Source organism: Hyla sarda, chromosome 1 (assembly GCF_029499605.1).
Source record: "Hyla sarda isolate aHylSar1 chromosome 1, aHylSar1.hap1, whole genome shotgun sequence".
NCBI classification, from domain to species: domain Eukaryota; kingdom Metazoa; phylum Chordata; class Amphibia; order Anura; family Hylidae; genus Hyla; species Hyla sarda.
This window is the reverse complement of record NC_079189.1, coordinates 316,108,347-316,127,676: the sequence shown is the minus strand read 5'-3', so window position 1 is coordinate 316,127,676 and position 19,330 is coordinate 316,108,347. Positions and strand designations below refer to the sequence as shown.

Below are 19,330 nucleotides of genomic sequence, written 5' to 3'. Positions count from 1 at the left end.
GCACCTAATGTGGGGAGAACTATACTGCACCTAATGTGGAGAACTATACTGCACCTAATGTGGGGAACTATACTGCACCTAATGTAGGGGGACTATACTGCACCTAATGTGGGTGAACTAAAGGCCTAATGTAGGGGAACTGTACAGCACCTAATGTGGGGAACTATACTGCCTAATGTGGGGGAACTATACTGCACCTAATGTGGGGGACTATACTGCACCTAATTTGGGGAGCTATACTGCACCTAATGTGGGGAGCTATACTGCACATAATGTGGGGGACTATACTGCACCTAATGTGGGGGAACTATACTGCACCTAATGTGGGGGAATACTGCTAGCCTAATGTGGGGAGAACTCTGCTGCACCTAATGTGGGGGGAACTGTGCCGCACCTAACGTGGGGGGGAACTGTGCCACGCCTAACGTGGGGGGAACTGTGCCACACTTAAAGTGGGGGGAACTGTGCCGCACTCGGTGCGGGCCTCGTATCGACGTTAGCTCACGTCGCGCTCCCAGCATTCAAGGGCCGGTGATACTACGTCCTGATGCCGGCCCTAGAGCGTGACATGCATGAACATCAAGGGGGGGGGGCCGCTGCTTGGACTTACAAGTGACACCCCTGACTTTGCAGCAGGAAACCATGCAGTGCCGCCTGCCCAGACCCGCTGACGCCAATAGAGGCTGCCTGCACCTGAGCCTGATGAAATACAGGCCAGGTAAATACAGTGCCAGGCCGGCAGTGGGGAATCAGGGAGGGGAGGGCTGGGGGGGGGGGGGGGGATCATATGGCTCATAATGCATATGGCTGGGGGATCAGGGGGGGAATCAATTAAAATGGCCCCGTCTCTGATCCCTCCTGTGCCATTTCAGTCCTCCCCCTCTGATTTGCAAGAAAGTTGGCAACCCTGGAGGGTGATGTAGCAACTAATCCTCCGCCTCCTACTGACCAGGGCAGAGGCTGGTTTACTGGCTACTTAGGTGAGGGAGAATGACATATGTTTACATGGGACTGGAGGGGCTGAGGGGAAGAGGTGATGTATTTTTACATAGGGCTGTATGTCGGGGGGGCTGAGGAGAGATGTAGTCTTATATTTTTACATGGCACTGTATGTTGGAAGGGCTGAGGGGAGATAAGGTGATACATTTATACATAGGACTGTATGTTGGAGGGGCTTAGAGGAGGGGAGTGATGTATTTTTACATAGGACTGTATGTTGGAGAGGCTGAGAGAAATGGGGTGATATATTTTTACATAGGACTGCATGTTGGAGGGGTAATATATTTTTTACAAAGGAGTGTATGTTGGAGGGGGTGATGTTTTTCTTAAATAGGATTGTATGTTGGAGGGCCTGAGGTAGATGTGGTGATGTGTTTTAACATAGAACTGTATGTCAGACGGGCTGAGGGGTGGAGGGACTGAGGGGAATGTGGCGACACATTTTTACATGGGATTGAAAGTTGGGGATGTATTTTTACATAGGACTGTCTGTTGGAAAGGCTGAGGGGAGATGGGTGATGTATTTTTACATGGGACTGTATGGTGGAGGGCCTGAGGGAGATGGGGTGATGTGTTTTAACATAGAACTGTATGTCAGAGGGGCTGAGGGGTGGAGGGTGATGTATTTTTATATAGAACTATACAGTGATCCCTCAACATACGATGGTAATTAGTTCCAAATGAACCATTGTTACTTGAATTTATCGTATGTTGCGGGATCCATGCAATAATATACAAAGTTATACTCATGTGTCCCCACCGCTCCGGACCATTACCGCTGCCCTGGATCGTCGCTCTCCATCGCCGTCATCACTTCACTGTGCACGCCGCTCCTATTGGATAACGGGATGGCGTGCGCGGTATAGTGATGACGACGAAGGAGAGCGACGGCGATACAGCGGAGCATGAAGAGGATGGTCTGGAGTGGCGGGGACAGATGAGTGACACTCACCGGAGCACACGGGGCACATTAAACGGCTATCCGGTGGCAGCTGAAGCAGTCAGCGCTGCCGGATAGCGGTTTTTGCGATAGCTCCGACATACAAAAGCATTGTATGTTGATGCTGCCTTCAACATGGGTCATCGTACGTTGAAATGATCATATGTCGAGGCCATCGTAAGTCAGGGGGGGGGTCACTGTATATTGCAGTGGGTGATGTTTTTTACATTCATGGAGGGGAGTGATGTATTTTTACATTGGGCTGTGGTGTTGTTGGACGTGCTGAGGGGAGGGGGTAATGTATTTTTAAATGTGACTGTATGTTGGGGGGACTGAGGGGTATGGGGTAATTCATTTTTACATGGGATTGAATGTTGGAGGGGTTGAGGGGAGTGGAGTTGTGGTGGCCCAGTACCAAAGGCTGTCCTGTGGGCTGCGGATCTCCTCCTACTGCTCCTGTGATGGCCCGCTGTTATATTGTTTACTGCGTTTATGCACTTTACTATATTTACTCTATTCTTGTATTATTTGTGTTTTGTATCCTTAAAAAGGATATGCAGAGTGACCAGGTGACCCCTGTTATCCAATGGGAACCCCCAAATTGACCTGTATATAGTGTAGGGGGAGGAGTTGCCCCAGTTTAGTGCCTAGCTCTTGTGCAGAGCTCCATGTGAGCTGCAGTGTGGAAATGAGGTGGAAAAAGTGCTGGGTGATCCAGAGGGAAGCCTAAAGAAAGGCTCTTAATATAATCAGCTCTGCCATTCTGCAAGTGTACACCATACAGGAGTTGGTGAGTCGTACCCTTGCAGTGTCAGAAATTGGACCTTAGCAGAACCCTAGTTAGTGTGGGATATATTTTCATCTCCAAGTCTCAAGTCTCTAGTCTAAACTAATTTAAGTGGGTAAAAAGCAGCATAAGTCCCAGCAAGGCCACAGGGCTCCCACATGTTACACTGCATCCCTTCTGCTCTGCTTTATACTGTGAGTGTTGTACCATCTACTCCTTTCCTGGAAAAGACAGTTATCTATAACCTGGCGTTGGTGTGTTCATTGCCCCGTGCCTGGCCCAGGAGAAGCTGTCTCCACTTCGGACTGTGTATAGGCTAACGGTGCCCTGGCATCACGATTTGACACGTATAACTTGCACCGGCTGAGGGAAGATGAGGTGATGTATTTTTCCATGAGACTGTATGTTGAAGGGGATGATAGGAGAGAGGATGATGTATTTTTACATAGGACTGTATGTTGGAGGGGCTAAGGGGGGGTCACAATTTTCTGTTCTTGCCTCGGGCGCAAAAAGAGCTAGCTACTACAGGAGCTGAGAGTTGCAATAAAGAATCTTGTCTGCTTGTCAGAGAAGCAGAAGCGAACAATATAACCTACATTTCTCCAATGACAAGCAGAGATAAAAACATAAGAAGAATAAAGGAACTGCTTTGCTGGTAGATTAATGTACATATCTGAGCCAGAGGTGAATGAAGGGCAGCGACTGCAGATTCCTGTATTTTGCAGTCAGATGGAAAAGATGGAAAGACACATCAGGGACAGCGGAAACTGTAGAGTGTCACACCACTGACACCAGTCAGTTATTTCAATTATTTTCTGTCATTTTTGAATGTTCTTTTATTTCTTAAAATCTTACATTAAAATCAAGGAGGGGAGATCAATTGAAGATGTCAGGTGCTATTTTAAGGTACAGCAACAGGAACTTAAAGAGGTACTCCACTGCCCCAGCGTCAGGAACATTTTGCTCCGAACGCTGGGTGCGGACTGCTGGGGTCGTGACTTTACGGCCATGCCCCTCGTGACGTCACACCACACCCCCTTCCATAGACTTGCATTGAGGGGGTGTGGCCGTGACATCATGACCCCCGTAGCCCGCGCCCAGCGTTCAGAACAAAATGTTCCCAATGCTGGGGCAGTGGAGTACCCCTTTAAAGAGAAACTGACAGCCGGTTCACCTACACTAAAGCCATTACACAGAGTTGTAGTGCAGGTGCACCAGAAGGAAAATGATGCTAGAACTGATGCCATTCATTTGAATGGAACAGTACACAATCATCCAGTGCCTTTTGACTTTTGACGCTGGATGGTTGTACACGCCGGACAGGGGAACGCAGCTTGGATGCCGGATGCCATGCAACTGATGACAACTGATGCACGTTGTCATCAGTTATGGCATCAAGTGTGTCTAGACCTAGGCTGAGTTCACCTATGCCAGATATATGTGAACCTAGCCTTACACGGATCTGCGCTGCTGTTCCAGATACACAGGGTCTATTAGCCTCCGTTACTAATATGTTAATGTCGTCCTTTGCGCAAGGAGGCAGTACCTGGCATTCCCAGCATTCCTGCCTCCATTCCTGTGTATATGCCCCTCAACCTTGTGAATACTCATGGATCCCTTCACTTATATGAACGCGAGGTGGGTGGGCATATGGGAGCAATGAGGAAGGAGGTAGGGTATGCCGGGTCCCGCCTAAGTGCGCCAAGGACAACGTTTACATATTAGCAATGGAGGCAAATACACCCTGTATCTCTGGGTAAGTGATACCTCATTGTAATCTGGTTCACCTTCACGATAACACTTTGTATTGAGTTTAAAGGGGTACTCCGGTGGAATTTTTTTATTTTTTAAATCAACAGGTGCCAGAAAGTTAAACAGATTTGTAAATTACTTCGATTAAAAATCTTAATCCTTCCAGTACTTATCAGCTGCTGTATAATACAGAGGAAATTCTTTTCTTTTTGAATTTCTTTTCTGTCTGTCCACAGTGCTGTCTGCTGACACCTCTGTCCATATCAGGAACTGTCCACAGCAGGAACAATTTCCCATAGCAAACCTCTCCTGCTCTGGACAGTTCCTGTCATGGACAGAGGTGTCAGCAGAGAGCACCGTGGACAGACAGAAAAGAAATTAAAAAATAAATGAACTTCCTCTGTGTTATACAGCAGCTGATAAGTACTAGAAGGATTAAGATTTTTAATAGAAGTAATTTACAAATCTGTTTAACTTTCTGGCACCAGTTGATTTAAAAAAAAAATATATAATGTTTTCCACCGGAGTACCCCATTAAAGTCTCCTATGCAGGTAATGCTTTAGCTTCCAACCATTGCCATAGCAAGGCATCTCTTGCCACCAGTTTTCCATTTTGGGCTGGAGGACTGGCACACAGCAATGCTTAATAAAGCCCATCAATCTTAATTTAATAAAACCCATGAACCTGGGGAGGGAATTTAGCAACAGTAGGTGTTGACATTACCCTCATGTATTCTCTTTATAAGAATATATAGTATAAGGAAGTGCCCTATACGAGGTATGGGATATTTGTTTTCTGTTAGCTTGATAAATAGGCATTCATTTAGTGTAAAAGAAAATTCTATGGAGTTATTTGGAATGCAACAAATATCTTTGTAAAATAAAAATAAAACTTCTATTTTAGAAAGTAAAACAACTGTCAAAGAACCACAATCTCAATTTAAAATATTATTAGGGATACACTAAAATAGAGATTTGTTACCATAGGTCCTAACAAAATACAAAATCAATGCAAGCAGTGAGTGTCAGATCAAAATTACCACAATATATTGGAGGTGTATAACACTAATGGTGAAGCCACCAGCAAGATTATGCATTAGATCATTCATACACTAGGAAAGGTAAACCTGACCTCACCATAATATTTCCAGAAGAATGAACATAGAAGCACACATTAATATTTCAAACTGATCCAAAAACAAAGTCCCAACATGTATCCCCCCTGGACAGTATAACGGTTCCTCAGGGGACTGAATATATGGAACATTATACAAAAAGCTGTGGCCCCTAGTTAATGATATTAGAATATGCTATTGTTCAGTTTATACACTAGTGCAACATATGCAGTGGGGCAAAAAAGTATTTAGTCAGCCACAAATTGTGCAAGTTCTCCCACTTAAAAAGATGAGAGGGGCCTGTAATTTTCATCATAGGTATATCTCAACTATGAGAGACAAAATGAGAAAAAAAAAATCCATAAAATCACATTGTCAGATTTTTAGAGAATTTATTTGCAAATTATGGTGGAATATAAGCATTTGGTTACCTACAAACAAGCAAGATTTTTGGCTCTCACATACCTGTAACTTCTTCTTTAAGAGTCGCCTCTGTCCTCCACTCGTTACCTGCATTAATGGCACCTGTTTTAACTTGTTATCCGTATAAAAGACACCTGTCCACAACCTCAAACAGTCACACTTCAAACTCCACTATGGCCAAGACCAAAGAGCTGCCGAAAGACACCAGAAACAAAATTGTATACCTGAACCAGGCTGGGAAGACTGAATCTGCAATAGGCAAGCAACTTGGTATGAATAAATCAACTGTGGGAGCAATTATTAGAAAATGGAAGACATCCAAAACCACTGACAATCTCTATATGGGGCTCCACGCACGATAATGTAAAACCGTTGGAAAGATTATAATTTTTACTAACACTAATCTGTCTGCCATATATAAACCCATTCCACTCCAGATCTTACATTTGTTTCCTATTTTCTGCACCAATGGAATAAGATTTAATTTATCAAATTCCTCAAAATTTCTAGATATCCTGATTCCTAAATATTCAAAATTCTCTGACAGTTAAAAAATGTTTACCTTTCCAATTGGGACCTCAAACACGATTTGCCCCCAATTTATGCTGAAGCCTGAAAGCTGACCGAAACTTTCTACCTCCCTGATTAGTGCCGGTACTTCGTTAATCGGATCCCTAATAAATAACACAATATCGTCCGCATATCCCCCTCCCCTTTCACCCCAAATCCCTTAAACTCCTTACTTTCCTTAATCCTCCCGCCAAGGGCTCCACAAACAGAGCGAAAAGTGTGGAGGAAAGGGGGCACCCTTGTCGTGTTTCCCTGCTAAGTTGAAAACTCCCTGTTAATTCACCATTAATATCTATTCTAGCTGTAGGACTGCTGTATATAGTTTGTACTCCCCTGACAAAATTGTTCCCCACATCAAATGCCTGCAGCACCTTAAACAGGAAGCCCCATTCCACCCTGTTGAACGCCTTGTTTGTGTCCAGGGACAGGATGGAACAGGGCGCCCCTTGCTTATTTTGGATATTCCAAAACATCCTTTGAACATTACCAAACATACTCCTGCCTGGCACAAACCCCTTCTGTTCTTCCCCTATTATTTGGTTCATGACTCTTGCCAGTCTCCTGGCCCATATTTTAGAAAAAATGTACTATCCGTATTTAACTTGGAGATAGGTCGGAACGAATCCATGTCCCTGTTCTCCTTTCCCTTTTTGGGTATTAAAATAATGATAGCATCTAACATGGAGGTAGAGATAACCTTCCTACCTTTAAGGATTCATTAAATACCTCTAAGAGGAAGGGCAGCAGGGGGCCACAAAATTTCCTATATATCTCAAATACCAAACTATCTGATCCTGGTGCTGAATTTCCTTTTATACTTAGTAACACTTCTTGAAGCTCCCTTAGACTAATCTCACTGTTTAACCCCATTTTTTTCCTCCTCTTTTACTTTTGGGGTAGCACTCTTTGAGAAATATTCTTCTATCTTATCTTCACTTTCTGTTCCTTCAGACTTGTATAAATTTTAATAGAATTTAAGTGCGATTTCACCCATTTCCCTGTTACACTACCCCAATTACCCCTTGCATCACAAATTCCTTCAATGGGGGACATTTATCATTGAGTTTACCCCTTTTTCTTGTGTACTTTTTTGCACAAAAATTTGCGCAGTGACTTTCATTGCGTCTTTTTTTATAGAATATTTTCCGACATTCTCTACGTGCTCATGTACCATAGAAAGAAAAATGCTTAGCACACTAATTTACTATTGCGCATTTTTTGTTTAGGTATTAAAACTTTGGCAACAGATTTTGCACAAATATAGAACACCGAGGAGTGTACATACCAATGTGTCAGATGGTAGAAACATGAAGGATTGCCTCTGTTTGAGCAAAATTTATCAACAAGCTTGGGCACGGTTGATAAATTTTGCACAAACATGCAAAACATAGAAAGCACTGACATGGATTAAATGATTTTTACCTCACACCGACATTGATTAATGTCCCCCAATAACTCTACTTTCTCTTAGATTTTTAACAATACCTGCTAACCATCTGTTCGGTTTTCCTGCTTCTGAAAATGTTTTATGTCCCCAAAATAGGAGTCTGTGCTGTGTTCTCTCCATTAGAAAATCTTGATATTGTTTCTGTGCTTTATCTAGTTTTTCCCTAATTACACTATTCTTAACTATACTATAATATTCCTGTTCTACCTTTTTTATTTCCTTTATTTTCCTTACCTTTCTCCAAAATCTAATTACTGTATTTATCGGCGTATAACACGCATTTTTTAGGCTAAAATTTTTAGCCTAAAGTCTATCTGCGTGTTATACACCGATAAGCCGCTGCAGTTCAATGATTTAAAATGGGCGCTTTAAATCAATGAACTGCAGCGGCTTTTGCAGGTGCAGAGACCTTCCGTCGCTACCCGCTTCTCTGCCCCTGCCTATCCTGGGGTCCCCCATCCCCGGTTTTATAATTACCTGTTCCCGGGGTCCGCGCTGCTTCTGGCTCCAGCGGTCTCCTGCGTTGTTACTATGCGCTGCGCAATGACGAGTGATGTCTTCAACGCGATGTCACCGTCAGTGGCCCGGCGCACAGTGACACCTAAGGACGCCTCCAGAGCCAGAAGCAGCGTGGACCCCGGGAACAGGTAATTATAAAACCTGGGATGGGGAGGTAATTGGGCAGCGGCGGCGGCAGTCTCTGGATAGCCAGGGGGAGAGAAGCGGTGGAAGCAGGACTCTAAACCCCAGGAAAGGCAGGGGGAGAGAAGCGGGCATTGGACAGCAGTCTCTGACCCCGCAAGAGCCGCGCTTCTGCGGGGTCAGAAACAGTCTATCACGGTATACACATGCACACACATGCACCCTCTTTTTACCAAGATATTTGGGTAAAAAACTTTTTTTACCCAAATATCCTTGGAAAAGTGAGGGTGCGTGTTATAGGCCGGTGCGTGGTATACCCCGATAAATACGGTATATTCCTGTACAAACAGACTCGTAGGAAAGCTTTCAACAAATCCCAGACTATATGCAAATTAGCGGTGGCTTTATTAATAGCCCAAAACTCGGTTAATTCTTCTTTTATCCCAATCTTTACAAAATCCACTTCTAACCAGTGTAAGTTAATATAGAATTTTCCCTTACCATTGACATATGTAGCAATATGTCTCACCCCACATACCATCATTGCATGATCTGAAACACATTTTGGCTCATAACTCATCCTCCCTATTGTCTGCATCGCAGTGTCATTAGCTATAATCAGGTCGATCCTGGAGGCTGAGCTGTGAGTCTTATTAAAGCACGAAGACATTTCTTGATCCGGGTGCAGGAATCTCCATACATCCATAAGTCCTGCTTCCTCGCAAAATCTAGCTAAGACCGAGGGCCCCTTATCTACCTGGTTACCCCTACGATCTTTTCCCACGTCAAACACACAATTAAAGTCTCCTGCTACATACAGATTTTTATAAGTTTTATTTTGAGTAAAATTAATTAATTTCTGAATTACTTCTAGATTAAACGTGGGCGGTATGTAAATGAATGCAAGGATTACCTCCACCTCCTCCCATCTGGCAAACAAAAGTACATATCTACCTCTATAATCACATTCCGAACAGTATATTTTAATTTTTTCCTTCTTATGGATCAGGACAGAGACCCCGGCCGCATACCTTGAGTGCATAGAATGGAACTGTGTCCTGGCCCATTTTTTTCTTTTTTTATCACATCAAATAATGCTACCCTTTTCCTCCTATCTTTTAACCCTCTAACATTCCATATTAACAGTCTACTCTCTTTACACCTATTGATTGTACCTATCATTACTGTAAAGCAAAAAAAGCATAGCAGAATACAGCGGGGAACAACTTCATTTTATCCTTCCCCTTACCTTTAAAGGGGTATTCCAGGCAAAAACTTTTTTTTATATATCAACTGGCTCCGGAAAGTTAAACAGATTTGTAAATTACTTCTATTAAAAAAATCTTAATCCTTCCAATAGTTATTAGCTTCTGGAGTTGAGTTGCTGTTTTCTGTCTAACTGCTTTCTGATGACTCACGTCCCGGGAGCTGTCCAGCTCCTATGGGGATATTCTCCCATCATGCAAGGGATATTCTCCCATCATGCACAGCTCCTGTGACGTGACATCATCATTGAGCAGTTAGACAGAAAACTTCAGAAGCTAATAACTATTGGAAGGATTAAGATTTTTTAATAGAAGTAATTTACAAATCTGTTTAACTTTCCGGAGCCAGTTGATATATAAAAAAAGTTTTTGCCTGGAATACCCCTTTAATGCCAGGCTGGGTATATAACAAAGTATTGAGATTAACTTTTGTTACTGACCAAATACTTATTTTCCACCATAATTTGAAAATAAATTCTTTAAAAATCAGACAATGTGATTTTATGGATTTTTTTCTCATTATGTCTCTCATAGTTGAGGTATACCTATGATGAAAATTACAGGCCTCTCTCATCTTTTTAAGTGGGAGAACTTGCACAATTGGTGGCTGACTATATACTTTTTTGCCCCACTGTAAATGACTGATAGCCTAGCTCATGATCAAACCACTCATAGTGAACCCCATGCTCATTAGAGGCAGTCTGTCTACTCGCCACGTCCATGCGTGGGTGGTATGTAAATGACGGTTTTACTCATATAGACACAGAGCACTCGTTTTACTGATTGTCAGGGTCTGAACACTCTGACTAATAAAAACTAAGAGAAAAAAATGTGACAAGTTTTTTTTATGAGGATAGGCACACATTAAATACTTTCTTTCAACTTGTAAGCTAGAATGGCTCTATACATTTTATACTTTAAAATAATCCTGAAATCTTACATTTTTGGTCTGGCCAAAAGCCTAATAATAATCGGATACTTCCTGTCTTGAAGATAAAACTTTTCAGAACTTTCCTTTTTATCTTCATTGGCAGTATTACAGAGAAAAGGGACATCAATATACAGATGACACAGGATCAGGCAATTTACAATATGTGATGGTCACAGCTCCCCTTCCCTGTACAATAACCTTTTCACAGGTCACAAAGCATGCCTAGAAAACTCTCCAATAGAAGTCAATTCCTGCCAGGCTTTTGTTTTCTATAGCTATGTAGCTGCAGTAAAGCATAACTAAATGCTGTTAAATGGATAGAGTAGAAGTTAAACCAATGTGGCTGCCCCTATAAAACCAGAACATTTATAATCAGAATATATAGAAATTATATAAAAAAAAAAAAAAAAAAAAAATATATATATATATATATATATATATATATATATATATATATTTGTGTGTATATATAAGTACCAAGAAGCTCTTATTAGTGAGTATGGTCAAAACTCTGCCTAAAAAAACTACAGCGCATGCCACTAATGCAACGATTATAGTTACCTTGACATCCTGCAGGTAAACCTTCACCATGCTTACTTTTTCTGATTCTGCAGTTAGCTCTATTCTGCTGATGTTGGAGAATTCTGCTAGGGTTATCATGATGTTCAGTTTGTTGTTAATAATCTGGCTGATCCCATACTTGGCTCCAACAAGAAGAGTGACATACGATTCTCTGTCCTGTAGCTAAGACAAGAATAGGATTAAATTTGAAGAAAAATAACTGTTTATACAGTAGAAATCCTGCAGTGATCTGAAAAGGTCCCTGTATACAACCAGGTACAAGAGTACTATGTACTGTAATACAGGCTTTGGAGAGCAGCATTTTCTCACTTAGGGTGGGTTGACACCCCGGTTTGTCCCCACAGTTTTTAGTCAAATCCGTATTCCTCAAAACTGGACCAAACTGTATGCAACTGTGTGCTTAAAAGAACCCATATACGGTTTGAAAATGTTGTGTCCGGTTGCATACGGTTTTTAACAATTACATCAAATTCGGTTTTAAGATTTTTGTTCTTTTTTAAATAAAGTTTCAATTGTTCTATTTAGAATACTTTAGAATCGAAATGTGGACGTGCAAAGTTAAAAACCGTATAGGGAAAACTAGATTGAACCGTAGACACATATGGTTCACTACAGTTCTCATTGACTTCCATGTTGCAAAAACTGTATAAGGTTACAAAACGTTTTCTCACCTGGACCAAAAACCGTGGTAGAACACAGTTTAGAGTACGGGAAAAAAAAAACATATTACAAACAAACCGCATGCAACTAAATGCATCAGGTTGCATACGGTTTCCAATGCATTGTCTATGGATACGATTTCCAATACGGTTGCGTACAGTTTCAAATATGAAACCGTACATGGAAACCGTGGGGACAAACTGTGGTGTGAACCCACCCTAACTCTGATTGTGCTCTTATATTCTGACCTATGTGTGTTCTGTTTGGCATTGTATAAAGCCACATGACTTCAGTTGGCTGTAGATTTTAGATAACTTTTGGCCAACAGTTATAGAACTCCTCAAAATTAAAAAAGCACCAAAGACAAAATTACACAAAATATATGAAGCTTTATTAAATAATGCAGACATAGAAGTTATAGAAAAAATTATTCAGGCACCATGAAAAATGTAGTAAAAAAATGTAGTAGAGAAGACAAAAAAAAAAACATCTGGGTAATGCTAATCCAGATATAGGGGAAAAGTTATCAAAACCTGTGCAGAGGAAAAGTGGATCAGTTGCCCATAGCAACCAAACATATTGATTATTTTTATCTTTCAGAGGGCTTTTTATAAAAATGTATGCTATGGACAACTGGTGAACTTCTCCTCTACACAGGTTTTCATAAATCTCCCCCACCGTGTTGAACATCTTAGAGAAGATTTATCAAAACCCGAGCAAAGGGAAATTGGAGCAGTTGTCCATAGCAACCAATCATATTGCTTCTTATTTTCAGATTAAAAATGAAAGAAGCAATCTGATTGGTTACTACTGGCAACTGCACCACTCTTCCTCTACACATTTTGATAAATGTATCCCCTCATCCGTTAATGAAGAAAAAAACACAACCTTGATTATAAGGTGGAAACAGAATGCAGCTTTACGGAATCCAGATAATACAGTCTCTTACTCCCGCAAGGTGTCAAGTTACAAGACTTTAGAATAAAGGTAAAGAATTTGGGTCACAGTTCCCTTGACAGTTTTGTTGTACCCTTTAAAAGTCTCTAAATATGCTTTTTGCACTTTAGGTAATGCTAGTGGAGGCAGATAGAGTCAAATTGGCTTATTCTTTACTGGAAAGGGCCTACACAGGTTGGTTTAATATGGTGCAAATACTGGTAAGACTTTATTAACAGTTTTCGGCACAATACTCTACCGCAGGCCATCCACTAAAATTGATTGTGCCATTATAATCATACAGCCCACACACAGGTAACTGTAGGCAGAAGGTTCCATTCTCAGCTATTTCTTCCTCATGAGTAGACGATTCTCCTTCTTGGAGTAGAAAACATGATACTTAAAGATAAATTTCCCTCTCAAATGGACTGGAGACTGTCTTGCATGAAAACCTCCTGAACGCCACATGGAGCAGTCACCGTGATCTAACCCAGTTCTACAGGGTGATATTTAGCAGATTGAACTGTAGCAGGGTTTAGCTCGAACAGGCTATTATCTGGGCCCAAACAACTTTTCATCACAGGGCCTAGCAGGATAAACACTAAATAGATGTGCACACTTATCTGGCCTGGGCCAGAATAACTTGTTTCAGCTTTCACAGAAAAAAGAATTGAATTGAAAAGAATTGAACTTAGGAGACTCCTCCCACAGCTTTATAGTAGTGTCTGCATAAAAATGGACTGAGATAAGTCATGCAACCAATGCTCTGTACATTCTTACACATGTATACCTGCATACTCACCGATGGTGGCAGAAAAGGGCAAACTGTAAACCCTTACACATCCTAATACCTAATACGCATTAAAAGCTATATATATAGCTCTTAGTCATGACTAAGAACTATAAATAGCTTGAAACGTATCAGCGTTTTGCTTTTCTTTTACCTATTTTTCTTTTTTATTCTATTTTTAATGGATACCTATTAAATATGAAGTTTTAATCTTATCAGACACTTAAACTGCCCTGGGAGCTGTTACTTTTTGCAAGTTCTATTATCAACGGGATGCAGCCCGCTCAGTCCAAGTTCTTCATACACTACATATCAGACCTGTCCTTGGAACACATTCACATTGGGTGGTGAGCTGAGATGTGTTTTCCTTCATTTTTGTGATTTTATTACACAACATAACTTGTAAAAATCAAGTATAGCTTGATGAACTGTGTGTACCTATATATACCATACACATATATGCTACATACCATTAGTGTGGCATTAAATATTTTCCCCCCGTAGGTCTTCAAGTCTCCAAGAATCTTTAAATACTGTAATCGAACCTGAGCTGCAGATATCGGCTGCTAACACAGAGTGAAAAGGAGTCAAGTTAACTTGCTGTGCTTTGTTACAAGGTAAATTCATTTAGATTTTTGCTTTTTAGATATAAAATCTGGATTATTAATACGAGAATTTAAACATGAAAATGTAATTTATTAAGTGAATCTATATATGTGATGTTTTAAGAGCTGTCTGCCATGTGCCAAAATATCAGACATTTTTGACTATATATTTCTTGCTGTTAAAGGGGTACTCCAAAGGAAAAAAAAATTGTTTTTAAATCAATTGGTGCCAGAAAGTTATACCAATTTGTAAATTACTTCTATTCAAAAACGTAAGCATTCCAGTACTGCTGTATACTACAGAGAAGTGTTGTGTAGTTCTTTCCAGTCTGACCACAGTGCCATTTCTGTCCCTGATAGGAATGTCCAGAGCAGGAGAGGTTTACTATGGGGATTTACTCATGCCCAGGTCAGTTCCTGACACTGACAGAGGTGTCAGCAGAGAGCACTGTGGTCAGACTGAAAAGAACTACACAAATTCTGGAGCATACAGCAGCTGAAAAGTACTGGAAGGCTTAACATTTTTAAATAGAAGTCATTTTTCTGTCTAACTTTTTTTTTCCTATGGAGTACCCCTTTAAATGTAATAAGAATTGCTATAATGGGAGTGCAGAAGTTGCAGGTACACTGTGGGTCTAGTGTCTAAGGGGATTCAAAGTCCCATGTGCAACATTTAAAAGGAATTGTAGTCAGAGCTATATAGATACACATTAATAATATATAGATTGTAGGTGGCCGAAGTCATTGTAAGCATCAGGACACAAGGATTGGTGGCGGGTTCTGGTGAAGGTTTTGACCTGCTGCTTATTAAGTTTAAGATGCACCACTGAGGCTAAGTTTCTTCTTGTTTTTATTTTTTTGGGGAAAAACGCCAAGAAAAACGGCAATTCTGCAGCATGGCATTTTTTCGGCCAAAAAAACGCTGCGGCCAGATGTTAGCTGTAAATCAATGAAAAATCGCTAAATTCTTTTACCACTTTGCGTTTTTCAGTTTGGTCTTTTTTTAATCCTTTTGGCATTTTTTACTCTTTTTTTAGCTCCTTGGGGGTTTTGCAAAGTCGCAGCATGTTGAGCCAATGGTGTTTTTTCCCCTGAAATCGTGGCGTTTTTCTCCCATAGAAGCCTATGGGAGTGAAAAAAATGCCAAGAAAAACGACATGTGGGTTTTAACTTTGGCGTTTTTGCAGGCGGTTTTTATTCTTTTTTGGACTTTAGCAATCCAAAAAAGTGGTGGAGATACCTTTTTTAATTAAATTTCATAGGGTACCATAAAAAAAAAAAAAGATTCAGTAGTGAAGGAAAAAATTGTATCTAATGAAATTTATCTTTTTTATATCAAAATTTTTATCCATTTTTAAAGCAGGGATCAATTTATGTGGTCGGGAAGGACACTAAAAATGTAGCCGACAATTATAAAAATGTAGTGTGTGTGTGTGTTTTTAACTTTTTTTTTTTCTTTTTACATTTTTTAGGTAGTACTACTACTCCCATCATGGAACAGTGTGTTCCATGGTGGGAGTAGTAGTACCTGTACTAATTGACAGATCACCCGAGTCTGTTGCGATCCTTCTGTATAGATGCGGCGGGCCGCTCTTCTATGGTCCCCTGCACTGCCGTATATATACCTATTCATATTTCCCACAGAGAGTTGTGATTGGCCAAATGGTTTCTGTGGGAAATATGAATAGATGTATATCTACGGCAGTGCAAGGGACCATAGAAGAGTGGCCGCTTGCATCTATACATTATACAGGTGGATCACAGTGGGTGTCAGGAGTGACATCCACTGTGATCTTTCCTTAACTGCAGGTACTACTGCTCCCAACATGGAGCAGAGTGTGCTCCAAGTTGGGAATAGTAGTACCTGCAATTAATGACAGATTACAGCGGTTATCACTCCTGACACCCGAAGCAATCGTCCTATCTATTGCAGAGATGTGGAGCGGCTCTATACAGCGCTTGCATCTCTGCACTATACTCCGGCCAGTGATATGAATAGAACATCGCTCATTCATATTTCCCTCTGAGAGCGGGGATTGGCTGCCACCATCCGGCCAATCCCCACTCTGGGCAGAAAATATGAATGAGTGATGTTCTATTCCCATCACTGGCCAGCCAGAGTACAGAGCACAGATGCGAGCGCTGTATAGAGCTGCTCCGCATCTCTGCTATATTATGGACGATTGCATCGGGTGTAACGACTGACACTTGGGGTGATATGTCTATTAGTACAGGTACGACTACCACCATCATTGAACAGTCTGTTCCATGCTGGGAGTAGTAGTACTACCTAAAAGATGTTTAAAAAAAATTGAGGCAAAAAAAAGTGAAACACACACACACTTTATTAAAAATTAATAAAAATTTCGTTATAAAAAATATAAACTTCGTTAAATAAATTTTTTTTCCTCACTACTGCATCCTTTTTTTTTTTTTTTTTTTGGTACCCAACAAATTTTGGTTACCAAAAAAAATGCCAAAGGGGCCAAAAATGCAATTTCCTCTCAAATGCAAAAAACGCCAGAAAAAATGCAAGAAAAAAATGCCAAACACAGGAAAATGCTGTTGCGTTTTTTCTGGTGTTTTTTTCTTGTGATTTGAGCCACAAAAAAACAAGTAGAAACGTAGCGTTAGAGGGGTAGTTAAAATTTTTTTAAAGGTATGGGTTCTTTCCTGAAGACGGTGTAACTTTTTTCTATGGTTTGTGCTTGGTATTAGTGGCTCAGCCTCATCCTCTTGGATGGGTTGAGCTGCAACACCAGACACAACCACAGACAAGATTGGGAAACTAAGCAGGCTGTTTTTACTTGCATAGATCCTTTAGCATAAGATGTAACCAGCTGTAACACATAACAAATATTACTGTTCACCTTTTGTCTTGGCTCAAGAATACATTGGTTCCTCTTCATATGAAAGCTGATAGCCTTCTTGATGTCTTTTCCTCTCATATTCCGAAGCAGGGTTGGAGATAAAAAGTTATCTATTCCCCAGTCTTTTCTAGTGGAAAAAAAAAAAAAAGAAATGTGGGCATGTTAAAAAATGTGCACATTTTACTTGTAAAAAATATATTATTGCTGTAAGAATTGTATGTCCTTACTTCCAATTCCTTTATACTAGTGTATTTTTTTAGTCACATTACCAGGGTACAAGGAGACAGAAGAACATGAAATATTGCACTACATACATTGTAATACAGTTGTCAGTATGTATGCATCTATTGTAAAAGCCATAATATAACCTACAATACCAGACATAGCATGGACAACACTAGCTCTTATAATCGGATATAAGATCGGATATAGATCGGATAATTTAAAATTCAGTACATCGGAATAGATCGGATAATTTTTTAATAAAATGTGAATGTAAAACTTTTTTTGGCTTGGGATTTCTTTTAAAATAAGGCTTTGTAAAACATTTTATACTATTTATTAGTCTTATAAGGAGACGAGAACATGTGAATTTATAAAGTTCAATATATATGACAGTCAGTATGTGTTCTCACACATTTATTAGCTGTAAAATGAGCCAAACATGTCTGTTTTATGGCTCTACACACCACCATATTTCTCCCATATAATTCTACTGAACATAATTGGTACAGCCATAAAGTAAGAGTTAGTACCTTGCTTTCTAATGTCTCAAAATATGGCGGTCTTTTAGTATGCAACTTGGGACATATGTGTAAAAACCTGGCAGAGCTGGAGACCTTCATTAGGCCCCTGGCTGCCTCAGAAAGCCATCAGCACCCTTTGATCATGTTCTAGTGGTGTCAGAGACAGAGGAAGTCCCCTTTCTGTAAAACTACTTGGCTGCCGCAGTTGCTGTTAGCCATGGCATCTGAGGAGTTAAATGGTTGAGATCAGAGGAATTTCCAATCCAGCTATTTTAGTAGGAGCTTGACTGTCATTAACCCCTTAACGACCACGGACGTAAATGTACATCCTGGTTCGGTGGTACTTAGCACACCAGGACATACATTTACGTCCTGTGTATGACCGTGACCATCGGAGCGGTCCTCGCGTCATTCGCGGCAGGTTCCGGCTGCTAGCAGCAGCCGGGGACCCGCTGGTAATGGTCAACATCCGCGATCGCGCGGATGTCGGCCATTAACCCCTCGATGCCGTGATCAGTACAGTCACGGCATCTGCGGCAGTGTGCATGTTAAAATAGATGATCGGATCGCCCGCAGCGCTGCCGCGGGGATCCGATCATCTGTAATGGCGGACGGAGGTTCCCTCACCTGCCTCCGTCTGTCTCCCGCTCTGATCTGAGATCGAGCAGACCAGAGCAGAAGATAGCCGATAATATTGATCAGTGCTGTGCCCTATGCATAGCACTGAACAGTATTAACAATCAAAGGATTGCTATAGATAGTCCCCTATGGAGACATAAAACGTGTTAAAAAAAAAGTTGAAAAATGTAAAAACAAAAAGTTAAAAAAAAGTGAAAATCCCCTCACCCAATAAAAATGGAAATTGTCCGTTTTTACCATATTACCCAAAAAAGCGTAAAAAGTTTTTTTTATAAACATATTTGGTATCGCCGCGTTAATAAATGTCCAAAATATCAAAATATAATGTTAATAATCCCATATGGTGAACGGCGTAAACGTAAAAAATAAAAAAAGTCCAAAAATGCTGCTTTTTAGTCACATTTTATTTAATACATCATTAATAAAAAATTATCTAAAAGTTGAAATATGCAAATGTGGTATAGATAAACACTACAGATGATGGTGCAAAAAATTAGCCCTCATACTGCCGTATATATGGAAAAATGAAAAAGTTATAGGTGGTCATAATTGGGTGATTTTAGATTACTGATTTTGTACAAAAAGTTTACGATTTTTTGTAAGCGGTACAAAAATATAAAAGTCTCTAGCC

General features: G+C 40.6%; 1 protein-coding gene across 3 annotated transcripts in view; it reads right to left on the bottom strand.

The window, feature by feature from the left end:
- Window positions 1-19,330, bottom strand: part of FRMPD1 (FERM and PDZ domain containing 1) — a 202,935-nt gene that overhangs the window by 40,303 nt on the left and 143,302 nt on the right. For 2 of the 3 annotated variants that reach the window (XM_056518316.1, XM_056518317.1), the window contains exons 11-13: window positions 17,315-17,441; window positions 14,310-14,405; window positions 11,433-11,615 (exon numbers count right to left, since the gene is read on the bottom strand). In XM_056518316.1, the coding sequence (XP_056374291.1) occupies window positions 11,433-11,615; window positions 14,310-14,405; window positions 17,315-17,441 (406 nt within the window). The remainder of the gene's footprint in view (window positions 1-11,432; window positions 11,616-14,309; window positions 14,406-17,314; window positions 17,442-19,330) is intronic. The other variant, XM_056518318.1, reaches the window with a different exon arrangement.